This window comes from Arvicola amphibius, chromosome 5, assembly GCF_903992535.2.
Source record: "Arvicola amphibius chromosome 5, mArvAmp1.2, whole genome shotgun sequence".
In the NCBI taxonomy this organism is placed as follows: Eukaryota; Metazoa; Chordata; class Mammalia; order Rodentia; family Cricetidae; genus Arvicola; species Arvicola amphibius.
Window position 1 is genome coordinate 69,444,814 of NC_052051.1, and position 17,665 is coordinate 69,462,478.

The 17,665-nt window shown below is 34.9% G+C and overlaps 1 protein-coding gene across 1 annotated transcript in view; it reads left to right on the forward strand.

The window, feature by feature from the left end:
- Elp4 (elongator acetyltransferase complex subunit 4) overlaps positions 1 to 15,393 on the forward strand; it is a 100,186-nt gene extending 84,793 nt beyond the window's left edge. The window contains 2 exon segments of the mRNA XM_038331411.2: positions 15,248 to 15,269; positions 15,272 to 15,393. Coding sequence (XP_038187339.2) covers positions 15,248 to 15,269; positions 15,272 to 15,393 — 144 coding nt within the window.
- The last annotated feature ends 2,272 nt before the right edge of the window (positions 15,394 to 17,665 follow it).

Sequence of the window (17,665 nt, forward strand, 5' to 3'; positions counted from 1 at the left end):
ATGGAGGATAATTGGCTTTATTTTTCTTTTCCTTTGTCACTAAGGATGCTGGCCATTGTTTTCTGTGCTCATTGGCTGTTCATCCTCTGGTTCTTTTTCCATTTTGTTGGTTAATCTTATTATCAGTTTTTAAAGTTCTTTGTATATATTAAGCCGTGTGCTTTTGCACATTCTCTTATAGTTTGTGACATCGCTTTTCTTAATAGTCTTTTGAAATACAAGGTTTAAATCATGATAAGTTTCATCGATTTTGATCATCTCCATTAGCCTTCAGTCTTTTTTTTCTTGGCCTCTCTTAAGAACTTTTCCTATTTTCTCCTAATTATGTTGTACATTTCTTGTATTCATGAGTTAATATATTCCTCTTGAATTTTTGCACAATTTTAATTTGTGTTTTTAAACAGCTTCTGGTTTCTACCATTCTAATTATTCATTAAGTAAATATGTGATGAAACGTTACTGCTCCTCTCTTCCTCTGTCATCCCAAGCAGCCTGGACCTTGAGGTAGTGCTCTAGTGTTACAGATGTGACTTCATGTGATCTCAAATATCTTATACATTGTAGTCTTGTATGAAGTCAAGGCCGGACTTCATGTGGCTTTATAATAATATTTTATTAGTATGAGCAAAACCTTCTTTGCTCAACACCTGGATTTTCCTAGATAGATGGTCAGTAAATGTGAGTTGAATGAATATTGATTCTCACTTGGAAAATGGTTTCTAATACCTAATTATTGAAACTGCATATATATCTTTGTTCTAACATACCTAAGCCATTCTAGCAAGTGATAAATGCACTAAAATATCAATGAGTTACACTAATTATATGTTAATTATATACAGTAATGGCTGAAAATTGAGGCATAAATGCCAAGAGATTTCTACTCACTGGCCAGTAGAATTTATTTTTAATAAACATAATAGGTTAACTCATGTTTCCTTTGCAGCCTTTTAACAGATAGTTCTTAAACATAAATTATGTTTTTATTATGTTAATAACAAAATATTATGTATTTTTATGTTATTAATATGATGATCTCGAATCTTTATAAATATTGTAGGGAAACCCTTCTCTAATAATGTTAGTCATGCTGTGTATATTTGTAATATTTTCATTGTGCATCAATGTTATTGTAAAATAAATACTTCATTAGTAGCCTGGTTACACATGGTGAGCTTGTTGATTTTGATGATAGATGTGGAGCTACAGGTGAAAGCTCAGCTCTTCATACTTGCCCTGCAGCTGCTTACGAGGCCCTGGCATTTCACTGTCTTTCTGTTTGTGGGTTTTACCACAACCCTGTGAGATACTTAGTTCTAAACTCTGCTTCCCAAGGTAGTCCAGTTGATAAATGGCAGGGCCCATTTTTCCCCCTCGGATTCTAGCCCCTTCCATATTCACAGTTAATCACATAGCTTCTCAATGGTCACAAAAACTCTACAACTTAGCTCTTGACTAACACTGCTACTATTTAGTATTTTTAAATACAAAATTATCATTGCAAAGTCTTCAACCATTAGAGTATGTAAAAGATTAGGCAAAAAGTTCCATTACTGACAAAGGATAAATATATAGATGGATAGATGTTTCCTTTGTTGCAAAATTGCAAGTAAAGAAAACAGTTGTGAAAAAGCAATTTTATATTTAATTTTAAAAGACTATGAAAATTTTTAAGGAAAAACAAAAAGCTATATTACAAATGATTATCACTTTAAAAGGTCACATCCACTGTGACATCTCTGACAGATTCCTTTACCTTGTGTTTCAAGGAGGAACAGTAATGCTCTCAGGTGTTTTCATGTCAGCCCGTCTACACCACAAGTCAGGTGGTTGAATGACAAGGACATATAGCCAATGTTTAGAGACTTTTAAACCTTTGTACAACAGTATTGTTTAAACTTATGTTTTTAATGTATTGAAATAGAAATAACAAGATTTAAGGTCAGACAGGTGGTGTGTTTAAAATTAAGCAGCATGACCGTGCTCCTCAGAATGGACAGTGCTCTTAGAAAGACCACCCACCACCCACCATCTTGTAACAGTTCTCATTTCCCACACATGAGAAAGCTATCATACATGGCAGGTTTCTAAACTTGCTTTATAATCAAGTGAATTATAAAAAACAACTGCCTTAAAAACTATATATTTGCTTTTGTATCAATACATTTATCAAATGTAGCTTACCAATTTGTTCAAGTCAGGTATGATATAAGTAAGGAATAAAACTCTTGATAACTTACAAAGACTGGAAGGGAAAGCATAGAGAATAAGAGCTGGTAGCAGTTTGTTTAGAAGCTTAATCAGAAGCACTAGAGAGGTAGCTTAGTCAGTAAGCATGAAGATCTGAGTTTGGTCCCCAGGACCTATGTTAATAGCCAGGTAAAGTGATGCCCCATTGGAATTCTGGCACTGGAGAAGACGATGCAAATGGATCCTCCAGACTTGCATCAAGCTCCAGGTCTCAGTGAGAGACCCTGTCCCAAAAAATAAGGTGGAAGGGTGCTCAAAGAATTACACCCAAAGTTGATTTCTCCCTTTACACCCCCCCACACACACACATTAGAAGCATATGAATATACAAAAAGTGAAAGATTAAGTTTGTTTCACAAGAACTTGTATAGTAATTACTGTAGGCCAATTGTGTTCCTGAACTTTTTAGATAGTAGCCCATGGAATCTTTCCACTGTGTGCTGTTGCTGTCATCTTTTCTGAAGATACACATCAGAAGTTGGACCTGAGCGGCGCCTCTCTAGTTGCTGCTCACTTAGTCATTGTACTGTGCTGCTTGTTTCATAAAGATGCTGGTGTAGAATCCAGTTAAGGAAGATGGGGACAAAACTGTATTCAGTGATTAAAAAATAATAATAATGTGCTTTTGCAGGTGGAAATGTTCAATAAATTACTTGGTTTTGGTTAATTTTCTCAGTCTTAGCTTCTTTATTGATAAAATGAGGCCAAAAGTCCCCAATTCAGAGGATGAGAAATACCAAGTCCTGATACATCGTAGGCATTCAGTGTGTGTTAGCCATCATCATCAACAGAGACTTTCAGAATTGATAATCTGAAGATAGACCTGTCAAAAATTAAAGTGTTCAGTGTGACAATGCAATAGAAGGACTGAGAGAGCAGCTCAGAGGGAGGCACTTGCTTGGCATGTTAGGAACAGCAGAAAGAGAATCTTCAGTTCCCTGACCCTTTTTATGGAAAACACTCGGCGGTGTCCTCCCGTGGATTGGGTTGAAGACACACCAGGAAGCAAGGATACACAGCTGTCAGTTTCTTAGTGGCATAAACTACACAAGACTCACATCGGTTTTCATGACCAGTACGATTTCTGGAGTCTATAAGACAGGGTTGAAATGGTGCTTGTGGGACTAAGAGCTGATTAGCTCATTTCCTCCTTCTCTCCCTCCCTCCCTCCCTCCCTCTCTCCATCCCTCTCTCCCCTCATTCCTCCCTCCTCCCTCCCTCATTTATTCATTCAAATACAGCAGACATGCATAGGTATCTATGGAGATAGTGTATTGAACATGACAAAGTCACTGTCCTCATGGATGCAAAAGATAGGATAAAACAAAAAAATAATTTGAGCGTTTCTGGTTTGGGGTTTTTTTTTCCTTGTTTTTCTGGGTGTCTTGAAGGTTTTTGGTGTTTGTTTTTTTTTCCTGTATGGTGTTGCAGGGGGATATTTGAGCTTTGATGTTGATAATTGTTTCTGTCAGGAAAAAGAAATGTCGTTTGATATCCTTGGAAATTTTTTCATGTAATTAAGCATCTTTAAATTAGCACTAGACTAAGAGTATATAAAATATTTTCATCTCTTAGAATGGTAAAACAGCCAATCACTGTTCTTATCTCAGTTATTAGCATTCTGTCAGACATGTACAGTAATGATTAGTTACCCTTTATTGTACTTTTGGCATGGTTCCCATGTTTAATTTCATTGTAGGGAAGGAACACATAGTTAAGGAAATTGCAAAAGAGGGGGAGAAGTTAAAATAGGGAAAATAATAGATTCAAAACTGATTTTAACTTATTGTTGTAATGATACTTCTAAGCAGAATGAACAAGGGTGATTTTAAAGTTCTAATTTGAACTATTTTATGTTCAGTCTCACAACTTTAAACTTGAAATTTTTATTTCATTTGAATTAAAGGTTAATTCTATAACAGCACAGTAGAAGCTGATGAACATACTTTGAAGTAAATGTGTAAAAATAAGTTCTAAGTATCTTTTTAAAGGACTAAAAGTATTTAGCAAGTGATTCTGAATGTCTTCAGACATACATGTAGTTTTACATAGTTTCCTTATGAAGTATTATTACTCATAACTCCCTTGCTAGAATATAGTTTAGTGTCTACACAAAACTATACATTACAGTGTCCTGAAATGTATGTGAGGTGGCTCCGTTGACCATGATTCTTGTTGCATCCTGAACTGTGGGGTGCAGTGTGACTAGGGCAGAGTGCCCTATATTGCAGCCTTACTCCGTTCCCACATCCCTGCTGAGTAGTTGTTCCACTGGCCAAGACGCCTGTTAAAGAGCCCCTGAGAGCATGTGTACAGCCCTCCATGTTAGTAGTTAATTGGTGAGGATGGCGAGATGAGAGGACAGCCGAGCATGTGGTCTCTCAGACTCGGGCAGTAGACAGCCTTAGTGACAATAACAGCAGATGCTGACATTCTCACAGCGTAGCTGCTCCACTCTTGTTGAGGAAAGTTATCACAGACTGAAAAAAAAAGGCTCTAGCTAAGAGAAGTAGCTATCTCTTTAAACTCTTCTACATGTTAAATTATAAGAATATTTTGACTTTCAAAATTTAACGCATAAATTTGTATATGAATGGTTATTATCCTCCTAGTATGTTAAGCACTCTACTCCTGCCCGCCCACCCCCAGCACACACACACTAACTATTGGGAACAAATGGTTTTTTCCCCTTTGATGCCTTTTAGCAAGATTTATTTGTGGCAAAGTAACTAAAGTACTTTAAAATGGCAATTTTTAATTTCCATATCTAGTCAGAGATGACACCTTTGTTTCTTTCTGACTTATACATGGGAATTGTCTTAACTGTTGGTGAAATTTATCTCAAAATTATGTAAACATTTTATGCCTTTTATTTTCACTTCCAGTGACAGCTGTGTGCTTGTGAAAAATGAAAACCACTAATATTTCTTTTAGGAAATATATACTGTGTTTTGTGCCTAAATACAGTTTTGTTAGCAAAATAAAAAGAAAATAGATTTCTGATAGCTTGTTTGCTTCTCACACAGCCCATGACAGGTTATCTTCGATCAGTATTTTTTATATATTAAAAACACTTTAACCTAAAACTGTCAGAAAGTAAACACTGGCACACTCGTATTAAAATGGAAGGTTATTTTCCTGTTCCTTTCCCATAGCTTTCCTTTCAAAGAATATTCTCTTTTCACTGCTGCCAGTTTTATCAGTGGAGTCCAATCTGCACTCGTTCAGGAGGCTTCAGCCTGAACAATCTAAGCTGTTCCTCTAGCTGTGACAATGAGGGATGAAAATCTCTGCATCTGTTTAGAAAACCTCAGTGCCTGAACTGATTAAAATTCCTTTTTTTTTTCAGAACAGATTGCCAATTTGAAACTAGATTGCAACATGTTTTTATTTATTGTCATTGGAACTTAGGTACTTGATATCTCTATCCAGTATTTTTCTCACATAGTTACTGTCTTCCAATGATATGATTCTTGCAGTTTTTACCCCAGCTTCTCATTGAACAAAACTTAACCACTGCTAATGGGCTCATACTAAAGAAAATGCATTTCTTGGTTTAAAAAAAAGGAAGAAAGAGCCCAATCTCTAAAAACTGAATGAGTTTTTAAGATAAATGAAGATTATCTTAACAGCTTTTCAGATTAGTCAATAATATTAATATACTAGAGCTTTAAAGCCACTGAAGTGAATAATGCAGAACATTTGTCTGTAGAGAAACTTTCCCATCTGGGCTCAGGTCCAGAATTTTAGCAGCTAAGTCAAGTCAAGCCGTGGCTGTCCTTACAAATCACTCATATGAATTTTGCAAGTGAATCCCAATGGTCTTCTTAATTTATCTTTTATTCTCTAATAAGTAAGAAATCATTATTCTTCTTAAATTATAAATAAGATGATAAAGGTGTCTGCCATTGACCCTGATAACTTGAATTTGGTTGCCAGAATCTACCTATTGGAAAGTGAGAACCAACTCTGACCTCCACATGAATGGCATGGCAGTTATGTGCCCATAGACATATAAATAAATAGATAGGTGATAGGTAGGTAGGTAGGTGGGTAGAAGATAGATAGATAGATAGATGATAGATAGACAGATAGATAGATAGATAGATAGATAGATAGATAGATAGATAGATAGATAGATAGATGATAGATAGATAGATAGATAGATAGATAGATAGATAGATAGATAGATAGATAGACAGACAGGCAGATATGTGGATGTGTGTGCCCATATATGAACACACACGTATGCCCATATACATATAAGTAAAGTAAATTTGGATGCCCGTTGAATAAATATATAAATAAATGTGAGTGCCCATATACAAATAAATAAACACACATGCCCAAGTACATATAAACAAATAAATGAGTGAATGAATGAATGATGCCTAATTTAAAGAATTGAATGAAGCTGCTTGGTGAATTATCAAAGTTTTGTTTATAACTACAAATTTTTGAGAAAATATTTTTTACCTGTAATTGTTGTGATACTCATTATTATAAAACAGATTGGTATATTTTAAACTGTTTTATCTTATATCTTAAACTATTTTAAGTGGCTTTTTAAAGGGACATAGTGAGTATTGGAGGAATGGGTAACTAGTTAAGAGCACACTGCTCTTAGAGCCTAAATTTTGTTCCCACCACCATGTCGGGCAGTCATAACTGCTTATAACTCCAGCTCCATGGGGATCTGATACCTCTGGTGTTCACAGAAACCTGCACACATGTACATCTACACACACAGGAAGATAGGCAGTTTTAAATTATTTTTAAAACTCTACTTTAATAAGGAGAACATTTAAGGATAAAAATTACTGATATAACCTCTTGAACATAGTAGCGACTAATTACTAATAGATAAATAAGCTGGATATTCTAGGTCTCATTTTCTTCATGATTCCTCTCTTAATCAAGATGCTGTCATCTAATAATCAACCTGTAATTGTTTCGGATCTTAATAGGCCCAAAAGTGATTGTAGAAAAATGATGCATTTACAAGATTTAAAAGATTTTTTTTCAAGTGAACTGAACAATATTTAACTCATTTAAGTTTTGTACTGTATATGTCAAATTCTAGTAACTTTGTATATGTCTAGTACTGTAAATGTAGTTTATTTTTCCTGGAAATAGCAAGTAATAGAACTATTTCAACCCTCAGTATAAATTGGGATTCTTTTAGAGCCCAGTTGTGTTCTGTGCTGTGTGCATGTGAGCAGCACTTGTCATACTCCAAACCTGCCGCAGCTCTGTGCATCGCACACGCACTGTCTGTTCAACTGCTTTCCTTGGTCAAAAATGGCTGAAATTTTTACACTTCGCGTTGTCTGTTAGTTTTTGTCTCTACAGAGCATCTACGGCAGTACATGGAGCATTTTATCTTAATGTAGATATACACATTAAATATTTGTGTTCATTTTAAAAAGGGAAAAATATCATTTAGAACCCTTTTATTGTGTTTCATCTGACCAAAGTGCAAAGTGTATTTGGCACAGTTTAAAGAAAATAATCAGAGTGTGTGTGTGTGTTTTCACTTTCTCTAAAACAATCGGGATGTTGTTTCATATTGTGAATGATATGTAGTTCTGTAGTGTTAGCGGTTTTTAGCTAAAGGGCTGGTTAAGGCCAAGCTCAAATTTATCAATGGTCTAGAGAGTAGAGTGTCTCATGGTATAGAGAAGTGTGTCATTGTTGAGGCATATGGGATCTTTGGCTGCTGGGCCACATCTTTCTGATGACCAGTGTCTGGGCACAGACACAGCTGTTCTGGGAGCAGAAGCAGGGAAGGACCTGTGTTTTCAATATATGTGAACTAGATACAAAAAAAATGAGGGAAGGGTCTTTTACATTATTTTTTACATTGTTCTTTGTATTTAAAAATAGTTTAATTGTGCATTTATTTTGTAAATGAAATTATTAAATATTTTATCCTTTGTGTTACAAACTATCTGAAGAATTCCTTTGAAAGAAGTAGGACTTTTAAATTATTTTTGTTTTCTGACTCAGATGCTTATCTTCCTTAAAGCACGCTTAGTGTCTTTGAAAAAAGATATTTGTCTATTAATGCTAAGACAGATGTGCTTGTTACTAGCTATAGTTTCCAGCTGCTTAAGTACCAGGTCAAATAGTATGCCCTGATGTTATGTTTTAGCCCTTTGCTATTAATTACATTATTATTATATAAAGAGTTCTAGCTTTTTTAATAATGTTTTCATACCCTATGTAGTTAATCTTTAATGTTGGGGAGTACAAAGGGAGAGATTAAATTAGCCTTGTAACCTCGTTCTCTTCCAGGCTGATGATGGAAAATAAAAGCTCTTAGCCACAAAATGTAACACTTAGAATTAATATTTAATTAGACTAGCAAATTGTACACTGTGGCTGAAAGCTTCCAAAGAGTTGTTAGTGCCACAGTTGACCTACAGGTTTAATAATAACTCACTTCTAGAAGCAAGTGCCAGTTCAGCAGAGTAGAGCCACTAAGAAAGTCCTGAGAGATTAAAATCAGCAAACCAAATGGCAGGCAAGGATTCCTGGGATGGAGCCTTCTGGAAAGCTGGGAGCTGGAATAGCTTTTAAGCCAGGATTCAGATGAGAACAGTGGGTGAAAAAGCTGATCCCTCCTGTTCTGGGAGCTTCTGGTTATAGGCCAAAATCTTAGAACAGATTTTTACTAAATGTTTTTGCTGCAGCTATTAACTTACATTGAAAACCAAATATCGAATAATTTTTCTGTAAAATTTAACTACTTTTTGTGTAATCATTAGTTCTTAATATTAGTACATAATATTTTGAAGTTCAGATCATTAGATTGTCAGATAGCTTTGGCGCTGTACATCTATGCTGTTTTGCTGTGACATGCTGTTTCCTTGTTCCCTGTATAGTTGATTTATATGGTTCATTTCTATATTATTTCATTACAGTGCATTACACAGAGCCAGAGAAAGAGATTGGGAAATCTATAGCCCAAGACTTTTTCTTTAAATCATGCGTTGGTATATATAGATATATCTATATCAGGAAGTGAAATTTAAAGACATCTTTAATTTTAGGAAGCTTATATTATAAAGCAGTTCTATATTTGATTATGCTTATGATGCAATTAAATTATGACATAAATAATTAGACCTCCTGGTGAAACATTGGATCCCTATATATATGAAAAATTCATATGCTAAAAGTAGGGTATTTGAAAATGTGTAGCTATAGAACAGAGACTGAAGGGGACACCATAAATAATTTATTGGTTATATCTTAAATAATGAAAGAAAAGCTAGTCATTAGTTAAAAATCCGAGCAGGTGAGGGCCTTGCCAGCAGAGGGAGTAGTCCTGTCTTGTGTCAGGTTCCCATCACTTTCCCACCTGCCTCAGCCTTTTTCCCAGCCAGTCTCCCATCTGGACCTGGCTCTGGCTGCCTGTTCCTGATGACAGGCTATCATTTTATGCTCAATGTGGTATGATTCTAAGCTGATTTTAAACTTTAGTGTCTTTAACCTGCCACAGCATCACAGACATTAACTGGATACTCTGCTTTGGGGACATCTGTGCTTTCTTTCTAAGGGATTTAATATAAAAGAAATAAAGTAGAATTTATCACTTAAAACATTTTTTACATAAAAAGCCAAGGTATCTCATTAATTTCCAGATTGTGAAAATAGATGGCGAAAAGTCTTGGGGAGAGCTTGAAATTGATATTGAATACTATATACCATTATTTAATTTTCTGTATCCCATTTCTGAGTGGATTCAGGACATGTTCTACGCATGTTTTATGTTAATGTTGAATGCTGGCTGAAAAACAAACAAAACTCATCTAAACATCTCTCTGTCCGTGTAAAACCAGGAGCCAGCCTTTCAAAATAGAGTTAGAGCCCCAAGTGCCTGATGAGGTAGAGCACACAAAATTTAAATAATTTAAATAAATAATGTGGTTTTGCTGCCTTTTCCTAGTAAGATGTTAAAAATTCAGCAATTTCTTTGTCCTTTAAGCTTAAATATCTTTGCCTGCAGCTCTTTGTACAATGTTTTAAGTTTTGGGGAAAATGTTTGTTTTATTACTTCCTTGTATGAATATTATTGTGTGATGATTCCAAGAGATAGGTTCTATCTATATTGCCCTTATTGCAAGTTTTCTCTGTATTCAAAAATAAACTGTGAGCTTCAATAAAAGCATTAAATCTGCAACAATTTTATTTAATAGACATTGTAAGTTTGTTTAGTATAATTTTGTCAGATAAAATTACATTTTTATTAAACTCAAATAATGAGCAGAATTATCAAAATCTTATTATTGTTTCATAGTTTACATTTCAATAGAATTGAGCACGTAAGAAATATGAAAATTATTTTTCCACAAATATCCCTAGATTTGTCCCTTATTTAAATTTAGTGTTGGATTTCAAAACAAAGAAATGTGTGTATTTTTCAAAACAGGTTTGGAATTCTAAGCTTGATTGTGGGAGCCCTAAAGGCATATGCACACCTCCTGTCATGCACCAGCTGAGCAGAAAGAAACTAAACATTTCCTTCTCTAACTGGACCCGAGCTTTGTCCAGAGCTAATGTTCCTGCCGTTCTCAAAGCTCTTCTCGCATATTCTTTTCTCTCTTTCTTAGATAGTATAGATGGAGCAACCCAAGAGTGTGCTCATGAGACAGTGTATGTATGCTTTATTTCAACTGGTTTGTTCCTCCAAGTCTCTTGGAAATTAAAACACTGATTACTTTTTAATCCTCAAGTTAAAATATTTACTAGAAATTTATTCTGAGCTGGCACAAATTGCATCCTTTATATTGTTGTGGTAATTAGTGTCATCAAAGTAAAGGAATGTTCAGAGTTTAAAGTGTCCTTATTACTTGTCAGTGCTTCCTGAAAGCTAAGATGCATGTCAGAACAATTGTGGAAGCTTTAGGTGACAGTAGTGGAATTTCTATCTTAAATTCCTACTTTAGCTTTATGAGCTTTGAGATGAAAGAAAGTGTTCGATTAATCTTCGAGAAATTAAAACCCCTTTAATAGATTTGGCATATTCTAAATAAAAACGTACTACCATTCTTTAAAGGCAAACAAGAAACAGTCAAAGTAAAAACTCCCCAGGTTCTTGTGAATCTAAATTACAATAAATCAGTAGACAACTGGGGGTAGTCTTGTTTGCCTTATTCATTTGCAAGCAGCATCTGATGTGAGTTGAATTTAAATAATTAAGAAATTACACTGAAACAGAAAATATTAAGGGCCCTTTCCACAACTTCTAACAATGCCTTCTGTGATTGCCAGCAAACTCTTAGAACTCTTAGACCCCAGCGTTCTTCTCTCTGGCATCCCTCCTAGTCATGTCTTGGCTACTATCCAGAGCTGACAACTTTCACCCAGGAGCAAAGGGAGATTTGTCTAGAAGAAGAAGGATTTTTGAGTTATCCTAGATTTTCCTATCCAGATGGGCAAGGAGGAGGGGTGGCAATATCGTTGTCCGTACTTGTGTGATGTCATTACGGCACATGTGCGCTCCAGCCATTAATTCAGTCCTGATGGCAAAGTTCTGACATCCTTATTCAAGTATTCCTCACTGAAACTTTAATTTAGTAATTCCAAAATTAAAGTAGAATCGTTGTTGAAATATGTGTCTTAGGTCTTGAGGCATAGATTCTGTCACTTCTTCATTTTCAAGAAAAGACCAGGAAATTTCACATCTTTGCTAACAAATAAAAGTGCTTAGGTCAAGGAGGATAAGAATATAGAGGTTCTATGTCAAAATCCCCACTTTAGTCACTGTGCTAAAGATTTTGAAGCACCGCTGGCCATATTATGATAATTTTATGTACAGTGTATTCCTGACTAACTGAATTGTGGTTCTTATCCTTTCAGGGGTTTTCTAAATGAGTTAAATTTTGTTCTTTTATGTAAATTCATCTACTTTTACCTAAAAGGCCATTTAATATTAATACAGTGACTTGAAGAACCTTTTAATAAGCATGGCTCTAAGGTAATGCCACACTAGTGGCCATATTCTAAATGAATTTCAAACATACACAAGCAACCACATCTTTTGAATCTTTAAAAAATACATTTCCATGCTCAGGTATCTTTTTATATTCCTAAACATAGCTAGTGACTCATTGTGTTTATTATAAAAACAAAGGTTATGCCTGTCAGAAAACTGTTGTCATTCTTTTATAGTTTTCCATTATTCTTATTCTATACATGATTTCAGATATTTGTATAATTTTCACTATTAGGCTCGTTATTCATATTGTACCAACTTTTGAAAAATAACTGCAAAAAGCAGTAAAATCACTGTTTGGTGTAACTTCTCTTATAGTGACAGTATACTTAAATGTTTATTCTTAGCATAAAGCTTCGTGAAAGCTTTTTAGATAGAATTTTGTTCGTAATTAATAACAGTAACACAAATGTGGAACTTAGAAATACAATAAGTAAGCTACATTGAGTGACTACATTTCTGAGAGATTTTCAAATCAGGCTGTACTTGCTGTTTTATATTTAGAATTCATTAATTTTCTTCAGTGAATATAATTAATTTATCACATGTCTTATAAGCTGTTTTTAAAAGACCTTAAAGATTGATAAATATTACAGCTTTTAGTGGTTTATTAGTTAACTCTAGGGTTAAATGAATGAAGGAAATAGAAGTTTGCAGTTGGTCATTTAAATACACAGCACTTCTCTACTGTTAGACTAGGAATCAACCCTTCTTTATACCTTACCATTCTACTAATCACATAACTGGGAAGAACCACGTTGGTAATGTCTGAAATCTTGAATAGGTGAATTCTAACAAACTCAGATATTTAGATACAGAGCCACTGCCTTTTATTTATAGATAAAAGTAAATCTGACCTTGTTGATTAAGAAATACTGTCAGTTGCCTTGATAAGCTCTTGTTCATCTGAAGGTCCATGATATAAGTACTCTTCTCAGTAGACTTTATACTAAAACTGAAATGATCGGAGCCTGCTGCTTATTATCCAAGATTCTTCTTGACAGGGAAACCACATGGTTTTTCTTCATCTCCCACTTGTTCTCAGCCTTTACTACCAACCCAGCCACACCCCACCCCCATCCCAACATTGTTCAGTACTCAGCACAATGAATCATTTTCAAGTTGACTCATTGTGAACTGTCTCCCAGCTGTTGGAATGTCTGGCAGACATTTTTGTTTGGGTGAAGAATAACTGGCTGAAACCCAACCTGGATGAGTTTGATATAATGGTCTTTGGCTAAGAAAGTATTGAGAGGAATATATTTCTGGCCTCTGAAGCCCCTGTTATTCCTGGAGTAGTACCATTCTCTGTGGCACAGCACTGAAAGTAAGGAATCAATCTGGATTATTTTCTCATCATTGAGTGAAGAATTGCCTTAGGAAAAATAGCCATTTGCAGATTTTGTATGTATTCTATAGTTAGTGTGCCCATATAATTGAAAGTTTTTTAAAGAGAAAGAAAACTTTTTTACACTGTCTTCTTTTAAGACCAAAGACTAAAGGCCGAAATGTTCTCCACACAATTTGCATTAATCCAATAGAAAAGCTTCAAATACTGCCTAAGGTGTAAGCTAACCAACTATTTGAGCAGAATGTTTGGAAACCCAGACTACTGAGCATTTCCCTCTGAATCATATAGTATCAACACACCCTCTTTTCCTGTCCACTCTCATCAGTCTTTACAGAAACACTTAAGAGACAGAAGAACAGCACCAAAACCAGGAGTAGTTGTGAAGCTATTACACTGAAAATCTTCCTAATCTCTCCTCTAACAGAAGACATTGCACCAAACAGGCCAGTTTTCTTGACTGCCTTACATCTCCCATCCTTCCTTCTAAAATTAGTTTTTAAACTAATGAATATTGTCAGTATATAAAGTGAGAGTTTCAAAATTCCAGAATCGCATAAATAATGATTGATCTCAACAAAATCTATTGTCTGTAGAGCAAAAATGTCCTGATGAATTGTATACGGAATTACGGTTTTTTTGACTATCACTCTGTCAGAAGCTACACGAAATACTGAATCTCCATTAAGTAAAATAATTGCAAAAGCTACTGGGTAGTCAATGATTTTACTTTCCTAACTTAGGACCATGTTAATACATTGTTTTAATCTAGCACCATGACATTTCCTAAGCTGCTCTGTTTAGCACTATTGGATTCATCTCAAGCTGTGTTCAGAAAGAAGATGTTGGCCATTGGTCAGTGCTAGTCACACTTTCTTTGCCTTTGTTGTTGCTCTAGAGCCAATGGCAGCATCTGGAAAGGGACCCAAAAGACTCCAGAACTATCCATTTTGTAGCCCTTTAGCCAGACCGCTCCTTGTTTCTAATATGTCAAAGAAGACCTGAGCTGCTACAGGGCTGAGACCTAGTCTCAACTGATATACAGCAGGGGACTCTTGCCCTGCTTTGCATACTGGTGTCTGTCTATTCTTCTGAATCCCATTGTCTGCCAAGTTCTCCAGCAGACTGGAGTAAAGTAACATGAAAAACAATAATGTATAAGAATAAGTATAACCTCATTCATTAGGCCAAATGAACAGTAGTTAATGTTTGCTAACAAGTTTCGCCTTTCCTTTAACTTTTTTTTGAAGATTTATTTATTTATTATGTGTACAACATTCTGCCTCCATGTATGCCTGCATGCCAGAGGAGCGCGCTAGATCTCAGTACAGATGGTTGTGAGCCACCATGTGGTTGCTGGGAATTGAACTCAGGACCTCCGGAAGAGCAGCCAGTGCTCTTAACCTCTGAGCCATCTCTCCAGCCCCCTTTAACTTTTTAAGTTAGCGTAGGATACTTATATAGATCAGACCGTTCAACTAGGAAACTATTTCATTTGGTTTTCAGACTCTAGTAGCTTTCAATTTTTATTTACTAATATTTCTTATCTCCACTATAATTTGTTTTCAAGATGACATAGTTGTCCGTATAGATGTTTATTTTATAATAATTATAACATGAGTATTCCATTTCTATGTTATTTTCAGAATAATGCAATTATTACTCGGGTGAGAATTTGTCAATATACTGCGTTGGTCTGGAATCTTTTATTGGTTCAGAGAAAGAAACAAACCCATTATATAAGGATTATCATGGTAAGCATCATCTTTATTATGACCAGAACATGTTCTGAGTGCTTCTTGCATTCCTGAAAGCATCCTCCTGGTCTAGCCATCATATCTGCTCTAGCTTAGTGGACTTTTATTGCACCCCACATCTGTTAAATATTTCCCCTTCCTGGTTAATAATTCTTTTTCAGCCACTTGTCAAACCAAGATTCCAGATTATGATAACTGAAAGTAGTCAAATCCAGGGTCTGAAGTATTGTTGTGCCAGTGGCATGGTGTTTCTATGATACTAACCATATATATCAGCCATATTTGAGAAGATGTATTACAAGTGTCCCTAATTTTAAAATATAACATATGAAGTGCTTCTGGTCCAAAGCAGAACGCATCAGATGGGGGAACTCAAGTCAAATAATCCCAAGATAACTCCAAATAGAGTATATTAAAGATTTTCTAAAAAAAAAAAAAAAAAAAAAACTCATGGAACAGGAACAGTATCCAACATCTACATGTGGAGTGCAGGAAGAGAGGGGCGGGTGGGCAGACTGTGAATTTTTGGTACACCAAAGCCACGCTTCAACCTGGTCCAACCTCTCAAAGGTCATTGACTGAGGGAGGTTTCCCATCACCTCCCCCTTTTGTCTAAATAAGAGAGTTCCAGACCCAGTACATAACTATATACAATAAGAACAGATATCTAAGCATTTTGAATAATGAAGAGTCAATCTCTAACAGCTTAGAAGCATTTCTAAAGTTTATACTTTACAAAGCTAGCTGCATGGTAAGTTACATCCTAGATGAGATTAGCTCAGTGGTAGAACATTTGCCTGTTATACACAAGGCCATGGGCTCAATCCCCAGCACTAGCACCTTAAAAGGGGGGTTGTATATTACCTTGTCATGCCGACATAAACCCAGGATTTACTGACATTTCACTATATTGCATTTTTGTTTTGGTTTGGGTTTTTTTGATTCTGGAAATTGAACCTCTGATCTTGTGTATTCTAAGTATAGATTCTACCATTCAAGACGTTTCTCCCTTATTAAAGCTTTAAAAATGCTTTGGTTATTTGGCTAATTGAAAATTCTTTTAAGAAAAATTTTTTCACATAATGATTTGAATAATAGAAGGTTAGTAGTTATGTGTGTCTTAGGTCTAAAGTCAATACAAGTATATAAATGACACATTTACCTACTATATATTCTAAATAAATATAATTATTGATATTATTTTGGAATCTGTACTTTGGATTTCTAGACTAAAGATTTACCAGCTTGCTTTAAGTTTGCTACCTTTGTGGCAACAAAGTAGTTACTCTGCTGACACATAAGACTCTATAACGGGCACTGAGGATGACAGGGTGCTTTGTTAGTGCTGGGAGAAGTCGGCCTGGAGAACAGGGATGAAAGGGCATAAGCTAACACGTCTTTTTAACACTTAAAAACCTGTAAGTGTAAACACAGCTACAGTAAAATAATGATTGCTCACCAACTAAGTGTACATGTCATATATGCCAGGTTAAACCTACATCAGGTTTACTTAATATATCGTTTTTTACTATGATGAGAAGAGACCTAAGATAATTTGGCTATTTTAAATATATTACTATTTTATTTTCTTTTTTAAAAAATCAATTTAGATGTTACCTTAGTAAAGTTACATTACATTTTGTAACCATTCACTTATAAACTTACTGAAATTATGTTTTATATTCTACATATATTTTGGTTAAAACATTTTAAAGATAGAACTGTCATTGTTTATGCTAAAAATCTCTGAATCAGTAAATTATTCTCCATGTGTAAAAGTAATTCTGATTATTTGTAAGTTTTCTATTAATAAGAAGGACCTGATAACAAAATAATTAATGAGGTATATAAGGCTTCCTATCTTAATAATTACGTAGCAGAACGTGTACTCTAAGGGTGAAATAAGAAATGTGCTGTCCTTATCTCTATTAAGTAAGTGTATCTTACGAAATAAGTCTGTATGCGATATTTTAATTAAGAGCTGTTGTCTTAATGAGAAGTAGGAGGTAATGTGATCAAAATATATTCTATGAAATTCTCAAATAATTTTTTGCAAATATTATTTAAAATATAAGTATTCTTATTTTAGTGAATTATTTTTGAAGAAGTTTGTAACAGTGAACATACTTGAAAAGCTTTACCTTTAAACTCAGGCATACCCACCCATAAACAGGCAGTTCTGTAAGAAAAGGTTTGTCTACTTCATCTGAAATTTGCTATTTCAATTCTAAGTTCAGGGAAACTGACCCTGAGATGGTATTTTTAATATGAGCTGAGTCAGACAAAAAGATGTGCTAAAGAGCCTTC